We start from the raw sequence: 15,105 nt of genomic DNA, 5'->3' as shown, positions 1-15,105 counted from the left end.
ACTACCTCGCAGAGTATGGAGGAGGTTGTTGGTTCAATCCCAACCCTGACGATGCTTGCTGTATATTTTAAGTTTACATCTCTCTCTCACCCCTGGGTGATTGCGTGGATTTTTCTCCAGATCCTCCGGTTTATTCCCCTCCACATTTAGAATAAATATCACACGTTTAAGAGTATTTGACTGCTGCTATGAATGCCCACGTAACGATATCAGCCACTTCTGTCGAGCTATTATCATTTGGTGATAGCTATGTCACTTCTGAAAAAAGAGCTGCATAGCTCAGGGGGGCATCAAACCTTTCAAAATTAAAATAGTTTAGTGTTAGTGTAGTGAGTCACTTCTGAGACACTAATAAGTAGGAGGCAACATACATTTATTCTACACTTTTAGAAACTGTTCACACATGGGATAACTACAAAGAGGTCAGAGCAGCCGGCACGCTGTTTGAACCACGACGCCGGAGACGAAGACTTAGCATGTTGGGTTCCATTCCACCAACAGACAGCCCCTATCCAGCCTCGGTACTTCCCTTTTATGTCCTCCGGCGTGGCCTGGCTCCGCCCCCGGCTCCGCCCCCTTCTGGAACCTACCAGAAGGTTCTGGGCCACCTTCCATGTGTCCCCTGCCTGGCTCCGCCCTTGGCTACGCCCCCTTCTGGAACCCACCAGAAGGTTCTGGGCTATACCCCACGTGTCCCCTCGGTCAACTTTGCCCCACATCCCTTACCCAGGCCTATCAAGTGCTCCGCCAGCCGGCCGGGGTGCTACGTCCGCATATGCCCCTCTCTGCCAGCAGCCAGCGCCACGCACCCTAGTGACCCACTCCGTGGCATTCCATGCTCGTCTGGCAAGTCGGCTGTTACGCCCATATTTCCTCTCTGTCAGTAACCAGCGCTACGCGCCGTAGTGACCCATTCTATGTAACTACAATAGTATGGGCCTGTGGGTTTCTGTGGGTATCTATGGTTCTATATGCATCTCTATCTCTATAGTTTTCTTTGAGTATGGCTCTATATGAGTATGGGTTTCTGGTTCTGTATAAGTCTGTAGAACTGTGCATTTAAGAGTATTTGGCTGCCACTATAAATTACCATGCCATGATGATTATGATATCAGCCACTTCGCTGAGCTGCTATCACTTGTGATGGCCAGGTCGCTTCTGAAAAAAGAGCTATGTATCTCAGTCGGGGCCTTATCCCTGGTAAATACAAAAAGGTTATAGTTTTAGCTCGCTCCCGCCCACCGCCAACCCTTCAACTCACCAAAGTATTGATTTCTGTGGGGGGCTCCATCCACCAAGCATCTTGGGGGCTTCCCGAGAATCTGCAGACACGGGGTTTACAGACAGAGACAAAAGGGTCACAACAGTCTTAGCCTCGACAGAGCCCTGTTTTTAGTAGCGAGTTAGCAGCAGGACTGCCTAGCAATGCCGGCACTGTGGCACACACATAGACTATCTGAGTGCGTGTGTGTGGAGTGTCGTGGTTAGAGCGCTGCACTATCAACCTGGCGACCCAGATTCCATTCCCGCTCACAGCTAACACCAATGACGATTTTTGAACCGGTCCTGGGCCTCCCCTAGGTAGACTCAGCCTCAAATGAGTACCTGGTGTGATGTGTAAACATTGTCAATGGGGAGACAAAGGCGGCCGGGCGAGATGTTGACCACCCATCTCCTCGTGTGCTGTGCCTGCTCTTATAGGTTCTCGCTAAAAGCACTCACCCCAACAGTCTGTTATAGGCTATATGGGGAATCATCCGCTTTAGCTTGTGTACACACAGTGTGAAAAGACAACGATCTTTGACCCCGTATGCACAAAGTCAAAGAGCCCCATATCGCCTTGTATGTGTGTATATTGAACTTCTTTCGGACCATACATAGCCAACCATGCTAATTGGAGGTGTGGGGGAAGGACAATGAACTAAACACAAAAAGCGGTTTAGTTAACAGATTTTTTTGGGGGGGCAAGTGCTTTTAGCAGAGAGAGATCAGACCGGAGCAGACTGGACCGGACTGCCCCGGACCGCCCCGGACCGCCTGCTCCGTTACCTCGATGCAGCAGGGGAGGTGGTCCTCGTTGCTCAGCGACGAGAAGAGCTCCCTGCCGGTAACCACCTCGGCCACGGTGCAACCCAGGGCCCACATGTCGATGGCATAGGTGACAAGGTAGCCCAGCAGCAGCTCCGGGGCCACGTAGAACCGTGTCCTACCCACGTGTGGGGCTGCAGCAATAACAACTATAAATATATATACGTACATGTGTGTCATCATATGTCTGTGGCTGGGTAGCAGTGGTGTAGGGGTTAGCACTACGCTACGCTACGAACTCTGGCGGAGACTCGAGTTGGATTCCCCTTCATGGCCAGTTACGGTTGTCTGAACCGATCCTGTGCCTCCCCGAGGTCGACTCAGCCTCAGATGAATACCTGGTGTGGTGTGTAAACATCGCCACTGGGGAGATGAAGTTGGCCGGACATGTTGCTGGCTACTCATCAAATCGTGTGTCGTGTCAGCTTTCATAGGTGCTACTTGCTAACAGCACTTCGTCCTACAGTCTGTTAAAGCTATACACTCATCTGTTAGTCATCTTAGTCAGTTAACCGCATGGCACCTGCTGGGTCTGTCCTGTGGCCTCCTGCCAGCGTTGCGTTCAACACTAAATTTTGCCTGAAGGTGCACATAGCCTGACACAGGCGCCGTGGTGACGTCACCACCACTTAGTAGCAAATGGTGGTTGGTTTTTTCACCGTGTGTGTGTGTGTCTGTGTGTCTCTGTCTTTGTGTGTGTGGGGAGAGGTGGCTGCAGCGGTTTGCACACTGCATTACGAACCCGGTGACTCGAGTTTGATTTCTGCTCATAGCCGACATCAACACTGGTGACGAATATCTGAACCGGTCCTGGGCCTCCGATAGGTCGAATGAGCCTCAAATGAGTACCTGGCTACGGCGTGTGTAGTAAACATCGACACTAGGAAGACAAAGGGTGCTGGACACCCACCCCTCGTGTGTAGTGCCGGCCTTCATAGCTGCTACTCGCTAAAACCGCATGCCTCTACAGTCTGCTTAGGCTACACAGGGGATCTTTGTCTTTGTGGAATTCAAAGAGCTTTGATCAACATCATCAGCACACAGTCACATGTACACACATACACTCACATATAGATATACCCACACACAGACACTCACACACAGACACCCACATACACATACAGAGTCAGAGACAAAAAACAAAGACACGCCACTCACGTTGATTGTACATGAAGAAGCTGCACCCAAAGTCTGTGACCCTCACGGTGCCAGCCACAGTGTCTTTGACCAGAACGTTGTCCTGTACGAAGCAGGAAGGGGATTGACACTCGAGAGGTTATGGGGATAGCATTCAGCCAGCAGTGGATCGATGACGCACCGCCACAATACATGTATACACACGGGCAGTCCTTGAGTTACGAAACGGGCTATGTTCCTGAGATCCATTCGTAAAGTTGGATTTGTTCGTATGTCAGAACTCGCCAATTAATTGTACGTACAGTCAGTCATAAGATGTGTTGCGGTTCCATTAATGAAGTCATAAATTAGATGAAATGTTGTACATGATGCATCAAACGAACGTCAAATCCTTGAACCACCCCTCTAGCCAGTAGCAGTGCAAAAATAAATTGGTGTTATTTTCACTTACATTTAGTCGGAATGGTTTCACTGTTGTGGGTCACGTGGGATGCTGAAACTTTTTACATCTTTGTGGAGGATCGCTCCACCGAACAAAATAGTTCCGTGGTTCAGTTCGAAAGTCATGAGTCAGACGTCTTACGGTGGTCCGTTCATTCATTGCGGATGTTCGTGAGTGTGGACGTTTGTTTGTGCGGACGTGCATGAATGCGAATGTTCATATCTCGGGGACTGCCTGTACTAAACAGGGGAATCAGATGGAGAGAACGCATCGACCCTGTGATCCCTGTGACTGGGATTTTTCTGCGCTACGAGTCCTCAACAGCGAATCGACTCTCCACACTGCGGTTTCGCTCGTACCAGATCATCTTCACCAGAGTTGTATCGTGACCCCTGCCTCCGCTACCACCACCTCCTCATTCCAGATTAGCGACTCGACCTCCGCACCCAAGTCACGCGCGCGAGCCTTAGCGCCGCGTGCGTACCCACTCACCGGCTTGATGTCCGCGTGGACGATGCCCCTCGACTTGACGTGGGACAGGAAGAGGAGAATGCCACAGGTGTACGTCTTCACCATGTCCATGTCGATGTGCTGTTCGCCCGCTTCCTTAATCACCTGATGGAGGTTCGCCCTGTGAGGGGAAAGGCAGTAACGACAGCAACAATGGCGCAGCGTCAGTGCCGTCCCCCTGCGGCGCTGCGTCGATTCTGATAACGTCAACCTCATGGTGGTTAGGAGATGTTCACTACCTCGTCTGGTATACAGGAGAATCATGGGTTTGATTCTGATCCTGACCCTGATGCCCGCTGTATATTTTGAGTTTGCCTCTCACTCCCCGTGGTGATCTACAATGTGTGGCGTATTGTAGTAGAATCTACAATACGCCACACAGAAAGGAGCCCGACTTTTTGAATCGAACTCGGGCCCTTCCCCTGAGAGGCTCGAGCGTGGCCACCGCGTCTGCAGGTGTGTGTGTGCGCGTGTGTGCGTGTGTGTGTGCGTGTGTGTGTGTTTGTGCGTGTGTGCGTGCGTGTGTGCGTCCACCGTTGAGCGGTGGACGCAGCAGCTAGCACTGTGTTACGAACCTGGCAGAGACCCGAGTTCAATTCCCGCTCACCACCACCACCGCCAGTGATAGCGAATTATCTGAACAACCTGTCTCAGGCCTCCCCCCAGGACAACTCAAATTAGAGGCCGTGGTATGTGTAGTGAACGTCGCCACTGGGGGGAGAGACAAAGGCGGCTGAGCCCGCTTGGTGCTGGCTACCCACCCCCCCCCCCCCCCCCATCGTGTGTCACAATGCTGACCTACATAGGCAGTGCTGCCACTTGCTACAAACAGCACATGCCCCTACAGTCTGTTACAGGTTACACGGGGGTAATGCGGGGGGGGGGGGGGGCTCCACGATATCATGACACGTGGGTGGCACTGGGCATCTCAAAAGTATCCACGCTATGGGGGGGGGGGGTGGGTGGCATAAGGGAGGGGTGGAGAGACACGCATACACGTGGTGGTGGTGGTGTGCGTACTTCAACAGCTCCAGGACAATGCAGCTGTGCCCACGGAAGTGGAAAGTGGACAGGACTCTGATCACGCCATGGTCCACATCGCTGCGCTCGCTCTGGAGCTCCCGGGATATCCGCAGCTCCCTGCTTTGCGACTTCTCGTCCATGAGGCTTTGTGAGTGGCGATCGCACGCAGAAAGGGATAGGGTGGAAGTCCACAAAATACAATGACGGCAATGTCAATGTGGGTGCTCCTCGCTGAAGTGATTGCCTCCATCCCCTTACCCGAGAGAAACAAATCTGTTTAGGAAATGAATCAATAATTCAACATTCCACAGAATACAATTGCTTACACCAGTTCCAAAATCGTGCACGCACGAGCTCGACTCTCATTGGCCGGTCATCATCCTCGCAGTGGCAGCAGTGGCAGCGGCTTTTGGCTGCTCGCCGCGGTGCTTTCAGATGCTACTGTATATCCACTGCACAATACACTGCACTATACACTACTATACACTGCTATACCCTACACTGTATTTTAAACTAAACTACACTATACACTACTTTACACTACTACACGATACACTACATTTAACATGACTATACACGATACTATATGAAAAAATACACAATACGCTACACGATACACTGCTATGCATAATTATACTATACACTACACTATACACTATACTATACATTACACTTTTGGCTGAATGTCGGACAAATAGGGTCACCGCATCATCATTGCACGGCGCTTTCAAATGTGGTGCTTCAAAGACCGTCTGGAATGCTCTTTCCCTTCCGACATTAGGAAGCCACTGGGAGCTGTGCACTCTTAAATCATCATCTAGATTGACAAACTCATGTTTTTAGAACTGCTTCTTAAGTGTATTTTGTTTTTCTTTCTCCTGCACCTCCAATTAGCACGGTTGGCTACGTACGGTGCCAAAGAAGTTCAACGTATGTACGTACAAACTACTATACACTGTACATTACACAACCATACACCACCATGATGCAATACACTATACACTACACCACTTTGCTACACCACTTTACACGACACTATACACTACACCATAGATTGGCCAGGAGCTACTCCAGGGGGAGCAGCATAGACTGGCGTAGGCTGAGGTAGGCTGACGTTAGGGCTCCCAATCGGATTTGAAGGTGGAGATCCGTTCAAATCTGATTGGTCATGGGGGAAAACTAAATGTAAATGAGGGGGGCCATGGCGGGTGCTGGATGTGAAACACAGCCACGCTCAGACCGCGGACCTTTAAGCTGTGTGCGAGCAAGCAAGGTGTCCTGACAAAGAAATTAGCATAAAAATAGCATTTGATTGGCCGATTTTAGAAAAGAGGTGGTGTACGTGCCGGTTGACTTGCCGTTTGGCGCGGGGCGGGGGGGGAGTTTACCTATTGATGGTGTGAAAAGGGAATTTATAAGAGCATCGAAAGTTTGGGGTACCACTACTTGAAAAATATACTGTACCATTGAAATTAGTTTAATGTTTAGTTCGATTTAGAACATCTTTCCAATGGTTGCTTAATTTGAAACCATCTTCTCGGTTGAAATTGTGTATGTGTTTGTAGATCTGAATTGCTTCGTGAACAAATCTCTGATAAAAACCCGTGGGTTTGCAAAGAACCTTGGTATCGGAGAAACTTATATCGTGATCCCCCACAGCGTTGTAACAGTGACCAACCATGGTAGAAGAAGTCCACCGGCACGTACACCACCTCTTTTCTAAAATCGGCCAATCAAATGCTATTTTTTTATGCTAATTTCTTTGTCAGGACACCTTGTTTGCTCGCACACAGCTTAAAGGTCCGCGGTCTGAGCGTGGCTGTGTTTCACTCCAGTGCTGTCCTCGAGACAGCCTGATCCCTTCACCTGATGAAGGCTGCTTGTGTTGTGCCCGAAACGTCGTGATTTTTGTTGTTTTAGTTTTTTTACCTACGTGACTTTACCGAATAGAACCAAAAAGTATGGATCCTTGCAGTCACGAAAGCTTTAAATCTAGTATTGGGTGCTGGTTGGTTGGGCATGACAATTTGGGAGAATCTATGAACTGCTTAAATTATAAACTTTTGGAAGTATCAGCTATATAAACTATAAACTGCAAAAAGATTTTAAATTATAAACTATTCAACACTTTTTTATTTTACCAGGTAAGGCCCACTACTCTGTGTAGCCCTTTTTCAGAAGCGATCTGGCCATCATAAATGATAGCGCAACGAAGTGGCTTATCATCACGTGGACATTTATAGTGTCAGCCAAACACTCTAAATGCGTGACGTCGATTCTAAATGTCTCTCTCCCCGTGGTCGTCACGTGGATTTTTCTCCGGGTCCTCCAGTTTTTCCCTCCACATTTAGAATCAACTTCAGAGTAATTTGGTTGCTGCTGCTACTGCTATATATTTCCATGTGATGATGATGATGATGGTGATATCAGGCACTTTGTTGGGCTATCATTTTTGATGATCACCAGGTCGCTTCTGAAAAAGAACTACAAAGCTCATTGGGGCCTTACCTGGTAAAATAAAAAAATATATATTTAGTTTTAGTGTGGGTTGCTGTGGGTTTCTGTGGGTCCCTGTGGTTCTCTGCGAGTCTCTAGATCTCAAAAGGTCTCTGGCTCTGTATGGTTCTATATGAATCTCTGGATCTCCGTAGGTCTCTGTGAGTTTGTGGTTCAATATGAGTCTCTGGATCTCTATAGGTCTTTGTGGATGTCTATGGTTCTATAGAAGTCTCACGTACTTGGAAGGCGACGCCAGTATCTTGACGGCCACCAGGTTGTTGGTCTTGTGGTCGAGGCACTTTACCACCAGGCCCTGACCTCCCTCTCCGATCAAATTTAGCACCTGATAGCGGAAGTTGAGGTGCTCGTGCTGGACCTGCAGCGGTCACGGAGGGAGGTCACACGCAAAGGTCATGCGGAGGTCACATGGAGATCATGTGGACATCAGCACCAGCTCCATCGTCAACAAACATCCCCCCCACCCCGTTGATCCAGGGCTCGCTTGGACAGAGCTGTCACGCATGGGATCAGTCACTTACACGTAATCTATTAACAGCAGCAGTGCTGGGTACAGCAACCCCGCATCTGCAAACGTGATCTGTAATAGGAATAGGTTTTACCATTTTTACTGGCAAAAAAATTGACACCTTTATTTAAGGCATCATGTTTGCAATAACCACAACACAAGCAGTCAAAATGCAAACAAAAAAGACAACTCTGATAATAATATGCACTGTCCTTGAATTTGATTGGTCCACACCCGAGACAGCTTTTCTTAGAGCCTAGTCTCCATTGGTGTTGGACCAGAAGACGCCAAAAGGCATCTTCTGGTCTTCTGGTCCAACACCAATGGAGATTAGGCTCTAAGAAAAGCTGTCTCGGGTGTGGACCAATCAAATTCAAGGACAGTGCATATTATTATCAGAGTTGTCTTTTTTGTTTGCATTTTGACTGCTTGTGTTGTGGTTATTGCAAACATGATGCCTTGAATAAAGGTGTCAATTTTTGTGCCAGTTAAAAGGGTAAAACCTATTCCTATATCTTGTTTCTGGCAAAGGAGGTCTCATAGTGATCTGTAATGTTGATCCTTACCCGTGATATTATCGATGGTTCAATTGTTGATGTGCAATTTAATTGAGGGACTACTCCTGTGTTGTTGTCTTGGTGTAGCCGGGGACTGTTTTTGTTGCTGCCTTGCTCCAAGCCTGAAATTGGTTGTTGGTACTTGGGGTGCAACAACAGAAAGCTGCAAACTCCACTACTACTACATTGCCGGGGCCCTGTGACCCCACCTTGCCCACCCCCCTCACCCAAGCCCTTGGTGTTTGGAAGCGAGTGTCATCATCGACGTTGTCGTCATCATCATCCTCATCGTCGTCAACATCATCATCACTGTCATTGTCATCATTGTCATGATCATCATCATGTCCCCAGCTATAGATGATAGATATATGCAGCAGCAGCATTAGCGGTAGTAATCCCCTTTGTGTAAGAGCGAAGGCCTCACCGGCACGTAGTGTTCCTCATCGTTGTCGTAACCGCCATTGGAAAATCCCCCGGGTCTTTCGCCGCTATCCAGGGAGAAGTACCAAACCTCCCGCATGGCGGCAAGCTCCTTACGCTCGCGCCGGCTCAGATGAGGCCCGAATAGGTTCAGGATTGCTGCCAGACGTGAGAATGAATAAACAACAACAAACAGACAACATGATACAGGGACTCCTCTACTTATGAAGGAGTTAGGTTCCAGAGGTCTGGTCGTAAGTCGATTTGTCTGTAAGTCCTACTTTACTCCTGTCGATTCCAAACATGTTGTATGGTGTGTACACTAAACATGGGGAATGGCTTTACAAGTTGTATAATCTCCTGCAAATGTAGAAGCAACTGGTTCTTCATGCTCTGCAGATGTAGATGCAACTGGTTCTTCATGCATAATAGGTTTTTGGGTTAGATCGCTTAAATATATAAATGTGTCGTTAAAACCCTCCACCACCCGACACAGCCAACTACTTAGGGTTGTCACGTGAACAGAACATGCCAATTCGTCACTAGTACAGCACACCGGCGTTTTGGAGAGCCGAGCCACAACAATTACCAACTGAGTACAACGTTTCGCCAGTGATTACAACTAGTTAGTGCTGTACTAGTGACGAATTGCCATGTTCTGTTTACGTGGCAACCCTTACTAGTTGGCTGTTTTTGGGTGGTGGCGGGTTTTAACGACAAATTTATATATTTACGCGATCTAACCCAAAGACCTGTATAATGGATGATATTGGTCTCGAAAATCTATTTGTTCAAGTGGTTCTTCATGCACTGCAGATGCAGATGCCACTGGTTCTTCATTTACTGCAGATGTAGATGCCACTGGTTCTTTATGTTCTACAGATGTAGATGCCTCTAGTTCTTCATGTTCTGTAGATGTAGATGTTACTGGTTATTCATATTCTGCAGATGTAGATGGCACTTGTTATTGATGTTCTGCAGATGCAGATGCCACTGGTTCTTCATGTTCTGTAGATGTAGATGCCAGTGGTTCTTCATGTTCTGCAGATGTAGATGCAATCACCGCCATCCATTGCGCAGCAGTTGAACTTAAGACTCTCGATTCGAACAGGCAAATTGACTTATGGTTAATGTATTCATTTAGATTACAACGGATATCTATTAACACACCAGTTATTCAGTCTCCAACACACCAGTTAGTGCTGAACAAGTAACTAATTGACCACGTTTGTGTTTACGTAACAAACTTTCACGAGCTGGTTGTGTGATGCGTGGTGGTGGTGGGTTTAACGACCCAAGAGTGATACTTACACGATCTAACAAAACAAAAACCTCATGAATAATATTGGTCGCGACAGCCCAACTACCCCGTGTCAAACGGAACAACTAAAACTCTGGTCCGTTCTGCTCTTTCAAGGTTCATGTGCAATTTAATTGGGGGGACTGATGTGTGGTGTTGTTGTCTTGTTTGTGGCCTCGGACTGTTATCGTTGTATCCCGAAGCAGAATATTGATTGCTTGGACACAGCAACCGCGTCTGCAAGCCGTGATCTGTAACTTTGGTCCTTACCCATACGTGTATGTATGTGTGTGTTGAACTTCTTTGGCACCATCAGTAGCCAACCGTCCTAAGCTGCTAGTGTCTCTGTGGGTTTCTATGGGTCTCTGGGTGTCTGAGATTCTCTGTGGTTGTGTATAAGTTGAACTTCTTTGGCACTGTACATAGCCAACCGTGCTAATCTATCAGTGTCTCTGTGAATCCCTGTGGGTCTCTATTTGTCTGGGTGTCTGTGAGTGTGTGTTTGTACTATGTTGAACACTTTTGTGCTATACAAAGCCAACTGTGCAAATCAGAGGTGCGGGAGGAAGGGCACAAAATTCAACACGCCAAAAAGCAGTTCCTAAGAAATACGATCTCAATGTAATATAGCGATGTAGTGTATAGTAATTTAGAATACTAGGGGTTGTTCATGGGCACCTGCGGCGCTCCTCACAACGGGAGGATCTTGTCAATGATCTCAAGGCAGCTGGGACCATAGTCACCAAGAAAACAATTGGTAACACACTACGCCGTGAAGGACTGAAATCTTGCAGCGCCCGCAAGGTCCCCCCTGCTCAAGAAAGCACATATACATGCCCGTCTGAAGTCTGCCAATGAACATCTGAATGATTCAGAGGACAACTGGGTGAAAGTGTTGTGGTCAGATGAGACCAAAATGGAGCTCTTTGGCATCAACTCAACTCGCCGTGTTTGGAGGAGGAGGAATGCTGCCTATGACCCCAAGAACATCATCCCCACCGTCAAACATGGAGGGGGAAACATTATGCTTTGGGGGTGTTTTTCTGCTAAGGGGACAGGATAACTTCACCGCATCAAAGGGACGATGGACGGGGCCATGTACCGTCAAATCTTGGGTGAGAACCTCCTTCCCTCAGCCAGGGCATTGAAAATGGGTCGTGGATCGGTATTCCAGCATGACAATGACCCAAAACACACGGCCAAGGCAACAAAGGAGTGGCTCAAGAAGAAGCACATTAAGGTCCTGGAGTGGCCTAGCCAGTCTCCAGACCTTATTCCCATAGCAAATCTGTGGAGGGAGCTGAAGGTTCGAGTTCCCAAATGTCAGCCTCGAAACCTTAATGACTTGGAGAAGATCTGGAAAGAGGAGTGGGACAAAATCCCTCCTGAGATGTGTGAAAACCTGGTGGCCAACTACAAGAAACGTCTGACCTCTGTGGTTGCCAACAAGGGTTTTGCCACCAAGTACTAATTCTTGTTTTGCAAAGGGGTCAAATACTTATTTACCGCATTATAATGCAAATCAATTCATAACATTTTTGACATGCGTTTTTCTGGATTTTGTTGTTGTTATTCTGTCTCTCACTGTTCAAATAAACCTACCATTAAAATTATAGACTGATCATTTCTTTGTCAGTGGGCAAACGTACAAAATCAGCAGGGGATCAAATACTTTTTTCCCTCACTGTACATAGCCAACCACGCTAATCGAAGGTGTGGACGAAGGACAAACAAACTAAACATGAAGCAATTATAATGAGATAAGTTATCAACTTACCATAGTGGTGTAGTGTATATTAGTGTAGTGTGTAGCAGTGTAGTGTATGTATGTTGAACTTATTTTTCAGCGTACATAGTGAACTGCACTAATCAAAAGGTGTGGGGAAGGGGCGGGGGGGCAACAAACCAAACACAACAACAAACACAGAAGCCAGTTTTATGATTGCCACTGTTCTCACCTTGGGGCGATTGGCTGCGGATAGAGGCCGTGCCAGCCGAGGACAGCGCGCTCCATGTGGTGCCAGACATGGCATGGCTCACTGCCTCTCCAGCTGGGGTCGTCTACATACACACGCACATAAACACACATATGAAGATATACTTATATTAGAGGAAGTCCCCACGAGAGGGTGACTTCATGAAGGACAAAGGGGAGAGCAGTTGGGGCAATAGAGGGAGGAGACTCCCCGGAAAGGGGTGACGTCAGCGGAAGAGGCGGGGGATCGGGCCGCTTTCTCAGCGGGAAAGGAGTTAAGAGAATGCGAATTAAGGAACATTGTGCTCACCCGATCCCGGACTGGTCTACTCTTTACACATACATAGACACCTACATACACGTATACATAAACACATCACTCGATATCTTCTACAGCCCATGCCGCGCCCATTTAGGCCCCTCTATCTGGCTGAGGAAAAGCTGTTTAGGCATGTGATGACTGGGCATGCAGTCTACATGACCCAGCCAACACAGCCTTGATTGCCGGAGGAGCTCACCGATGGGACTTTGTCCAGACCTTTCAAGTATTTGTGAGCTCATCGCACAATCCAGCCTGGTTAAACCCTTTTTTAATCCAGGATGGGTTGTCGGCTGCCCAGCCTAAATGTTTCTAACTGGTGATGTTCCATTAAAGGGGTCCACGTTTTGCAAGCATAGATAAGGGAGGGCATGACTGTGGCCGAGAAGACCCAAAGCTTTGTGTGGAGCGACAGACCAGTTAGCTTCCACACAGCCTTATCCAGCTGATGAAAAGATAATGCTGCTCGGCTGATTCGGAGTGAGACCCCTGCTGTCAAACTGGAGCCGGTCATGAGCACACTGCCCAGGTATGGAAAACTTTCCAATCTCTCCACAATTGCCCCATCATCAATTGGGAGTTGTGGGGGTGGAGTGTCTTATGTTAGAAAATACCCAGGCAGGTGCTAAGTTTTGGTGGGGCTGATGGAAAGGCCCCACCTTTGAATGGCACGATCCAGGTTCAGCAGCAGTGCCTCTAACTCCTCTGAGTGAGCAACAATTACCAGATCATATGTAACATGGTTGACCAATAGCGAGCCATCCTTTGACCACACATACGAAAAAAATTCCCCCGTATAGCCTTTACAGACTTGGGGCAAGTGCTGTTAGCGTGCACCTATGAAGATCGGCACGGCACACGACGGGGTGGTTGGCCAGCACTACGCCCAGCCGCCTTTGTCTCCCCAGTGGTGATGTTTATACACCACACCAGGTACTCATTTGAGGCTGAGTTTATCTAGGGGAGGCCCAGGACCGGTTCAAATAATCGTCAATGGTATTGGCCGTGAGCGCGAATCAAACTCGTTTCTCTGCCGGGATCATAGCACAGCGCACTAACCACTACAATTATCGCTCCATACGGAGATACAAACACTCTGGCGTGCGTGCAAATGCACACCAATGTAGACAGGTAGGCACACGCAGAGTGGAGATCGCATACTTCACCACACGAGTGGAGGGCTCCGTGTGTACCTTCATGGTGTTGATTGTGAGAGCGCCGTCGTCGTTTTGCTGCGTAGAGCTCATGGCGACTCTCGCGCGCTGCTCCCAAGGGTCTCTGCGTGGATAAGCGATGGGTGGGGTGGACGGGAGTGTAGGAGAGTGGCACGTGGAGCAGTCAGGGAGAGCGCGACGACACCATTACCCATGTTACAAGGACGCGGATTCACATGACTACACAGACTCACAGAATCAAGAGGGACTCACATCATCAACACTTACTTGCATGATCAACCCGGACTCACATCCCAAGCACGAACCCACATCCTCATCCCGGAGCCACAACATGGACCCAAACACTCACCATGCCCATAACACGGACCCACATCCTCCCCAAAAACCCACAACACGGATCTATTTGATCATCAAGAAGCCATAAAACGGTCCCACACACTCACCACGAACCCACAACATGGACCCACACCTTCACCCCGGACCCACAACATGGACCCATACCATCCCCACAAACCCACAACATGGACCCTCACACTCATCACGAACCCACAACAAGGACCCACACACTCACCAAGAACCCACAAGAAGGACCCACACTCACCAAGAACCCACAACACAGACCCATACCCGCACCATGAACCCACAACACGAACCCACACCCTCCCCACGAACTCACAACACGGACCCACACACTCACCATGAACCCACAACACGGACCCACACACTCACCATGAACCCACAACACGGACCCACACACTCACCATGAACCCACAACACGGACCCACACACTCACCACGAACTCACAACACGGACCCACACACTCACCATGAACCCACAACACGGACCCACACACTCACCATGAACCCACAACACGGACCCACACCCTCCCCACGAATTCACAACACGGACCCACACACCTCTTCAAAAGTTTGGCTCGGATTGCTTCAGCATAAGCTTCTCGACGATGACGAAGAAACAGAAGCAGCTGCCTCCTACGCCTGTCTCGAACTCTGAGTAATCACGTGGTCCTGTGATGTCACCGGTGACGTTGAAGTTCGCGCGTCGTAGCCACGCCCCTTCCAGCCACGCCCCAAGTGTCGTTAACGCGCGTGACCACGCCTCTTTTCGCACGCC

General features: G+C 48.6%; 1 protein-coding gene across 1 annotated transcript; it reads right to left on the bottom strand.

The window, feature by feature from the left end:
• Positions 1 to 290: 290 nt before the first annotated feature.
• On the bottom strand, positions 291 to 15,006 carry LOC142907183 (dual specificity tyrosine-phosphorylation-regulated kinase 2-like). Its single transcript, XM_076056436.1, has 9 exons — positions 14,889 to 15,006; positions 13,990 to 14,074; positions 12,461 to 12,563; positions 9,207 to 9,361; positions 7,939 to 8,075; positions 5,198 to 5,344; positions 4,160 to 4,298; positions 3,247 to 3,328; positions 291 to 2,222 (listed from the first exon to the last, which is right to left on the bottom strand). Exons 2-9 carry the CDS (start codon positions 14,041 to 14,043, stop codon positions 1,975 to 1,977), a joined length of 1,065 nt encoding a protein of 354 aa, XP_075912551.1. The 5' UTR covers positions 14,044 to 14,074; positions 14,889 to 15,006; the 3' UTR covers positions 291 to 1,974.
• Between the last annotated feature and the right edge of the window lie 99 nt (positions 15,007 to 15,105).

Source organism: Petromyzon marinus, chromosome 75 (genome assembly GCF_048934315.1).
Source record: "Petromyzon marinus isolate PM22_M1 ecotype Great Lakes invasive population chromosome 75, UKy_Petmar_22M1.pri1.0, whole genome shotgun sequence".
In the NCBI taxonomy this organism is placed as follows: domain Eukaryota; kingdom Metazoa; phylum Chordata; class Hyperoartia; order Petromyzontiformes; family Petromyzontidae; genus Petromyzon; species Petromyzon marinus.
The sequence above is the reverse complement of the archived record's forward strand: the minus strand, read 5'-3'. Positions and strand labels throughout refer to the sequence as shown.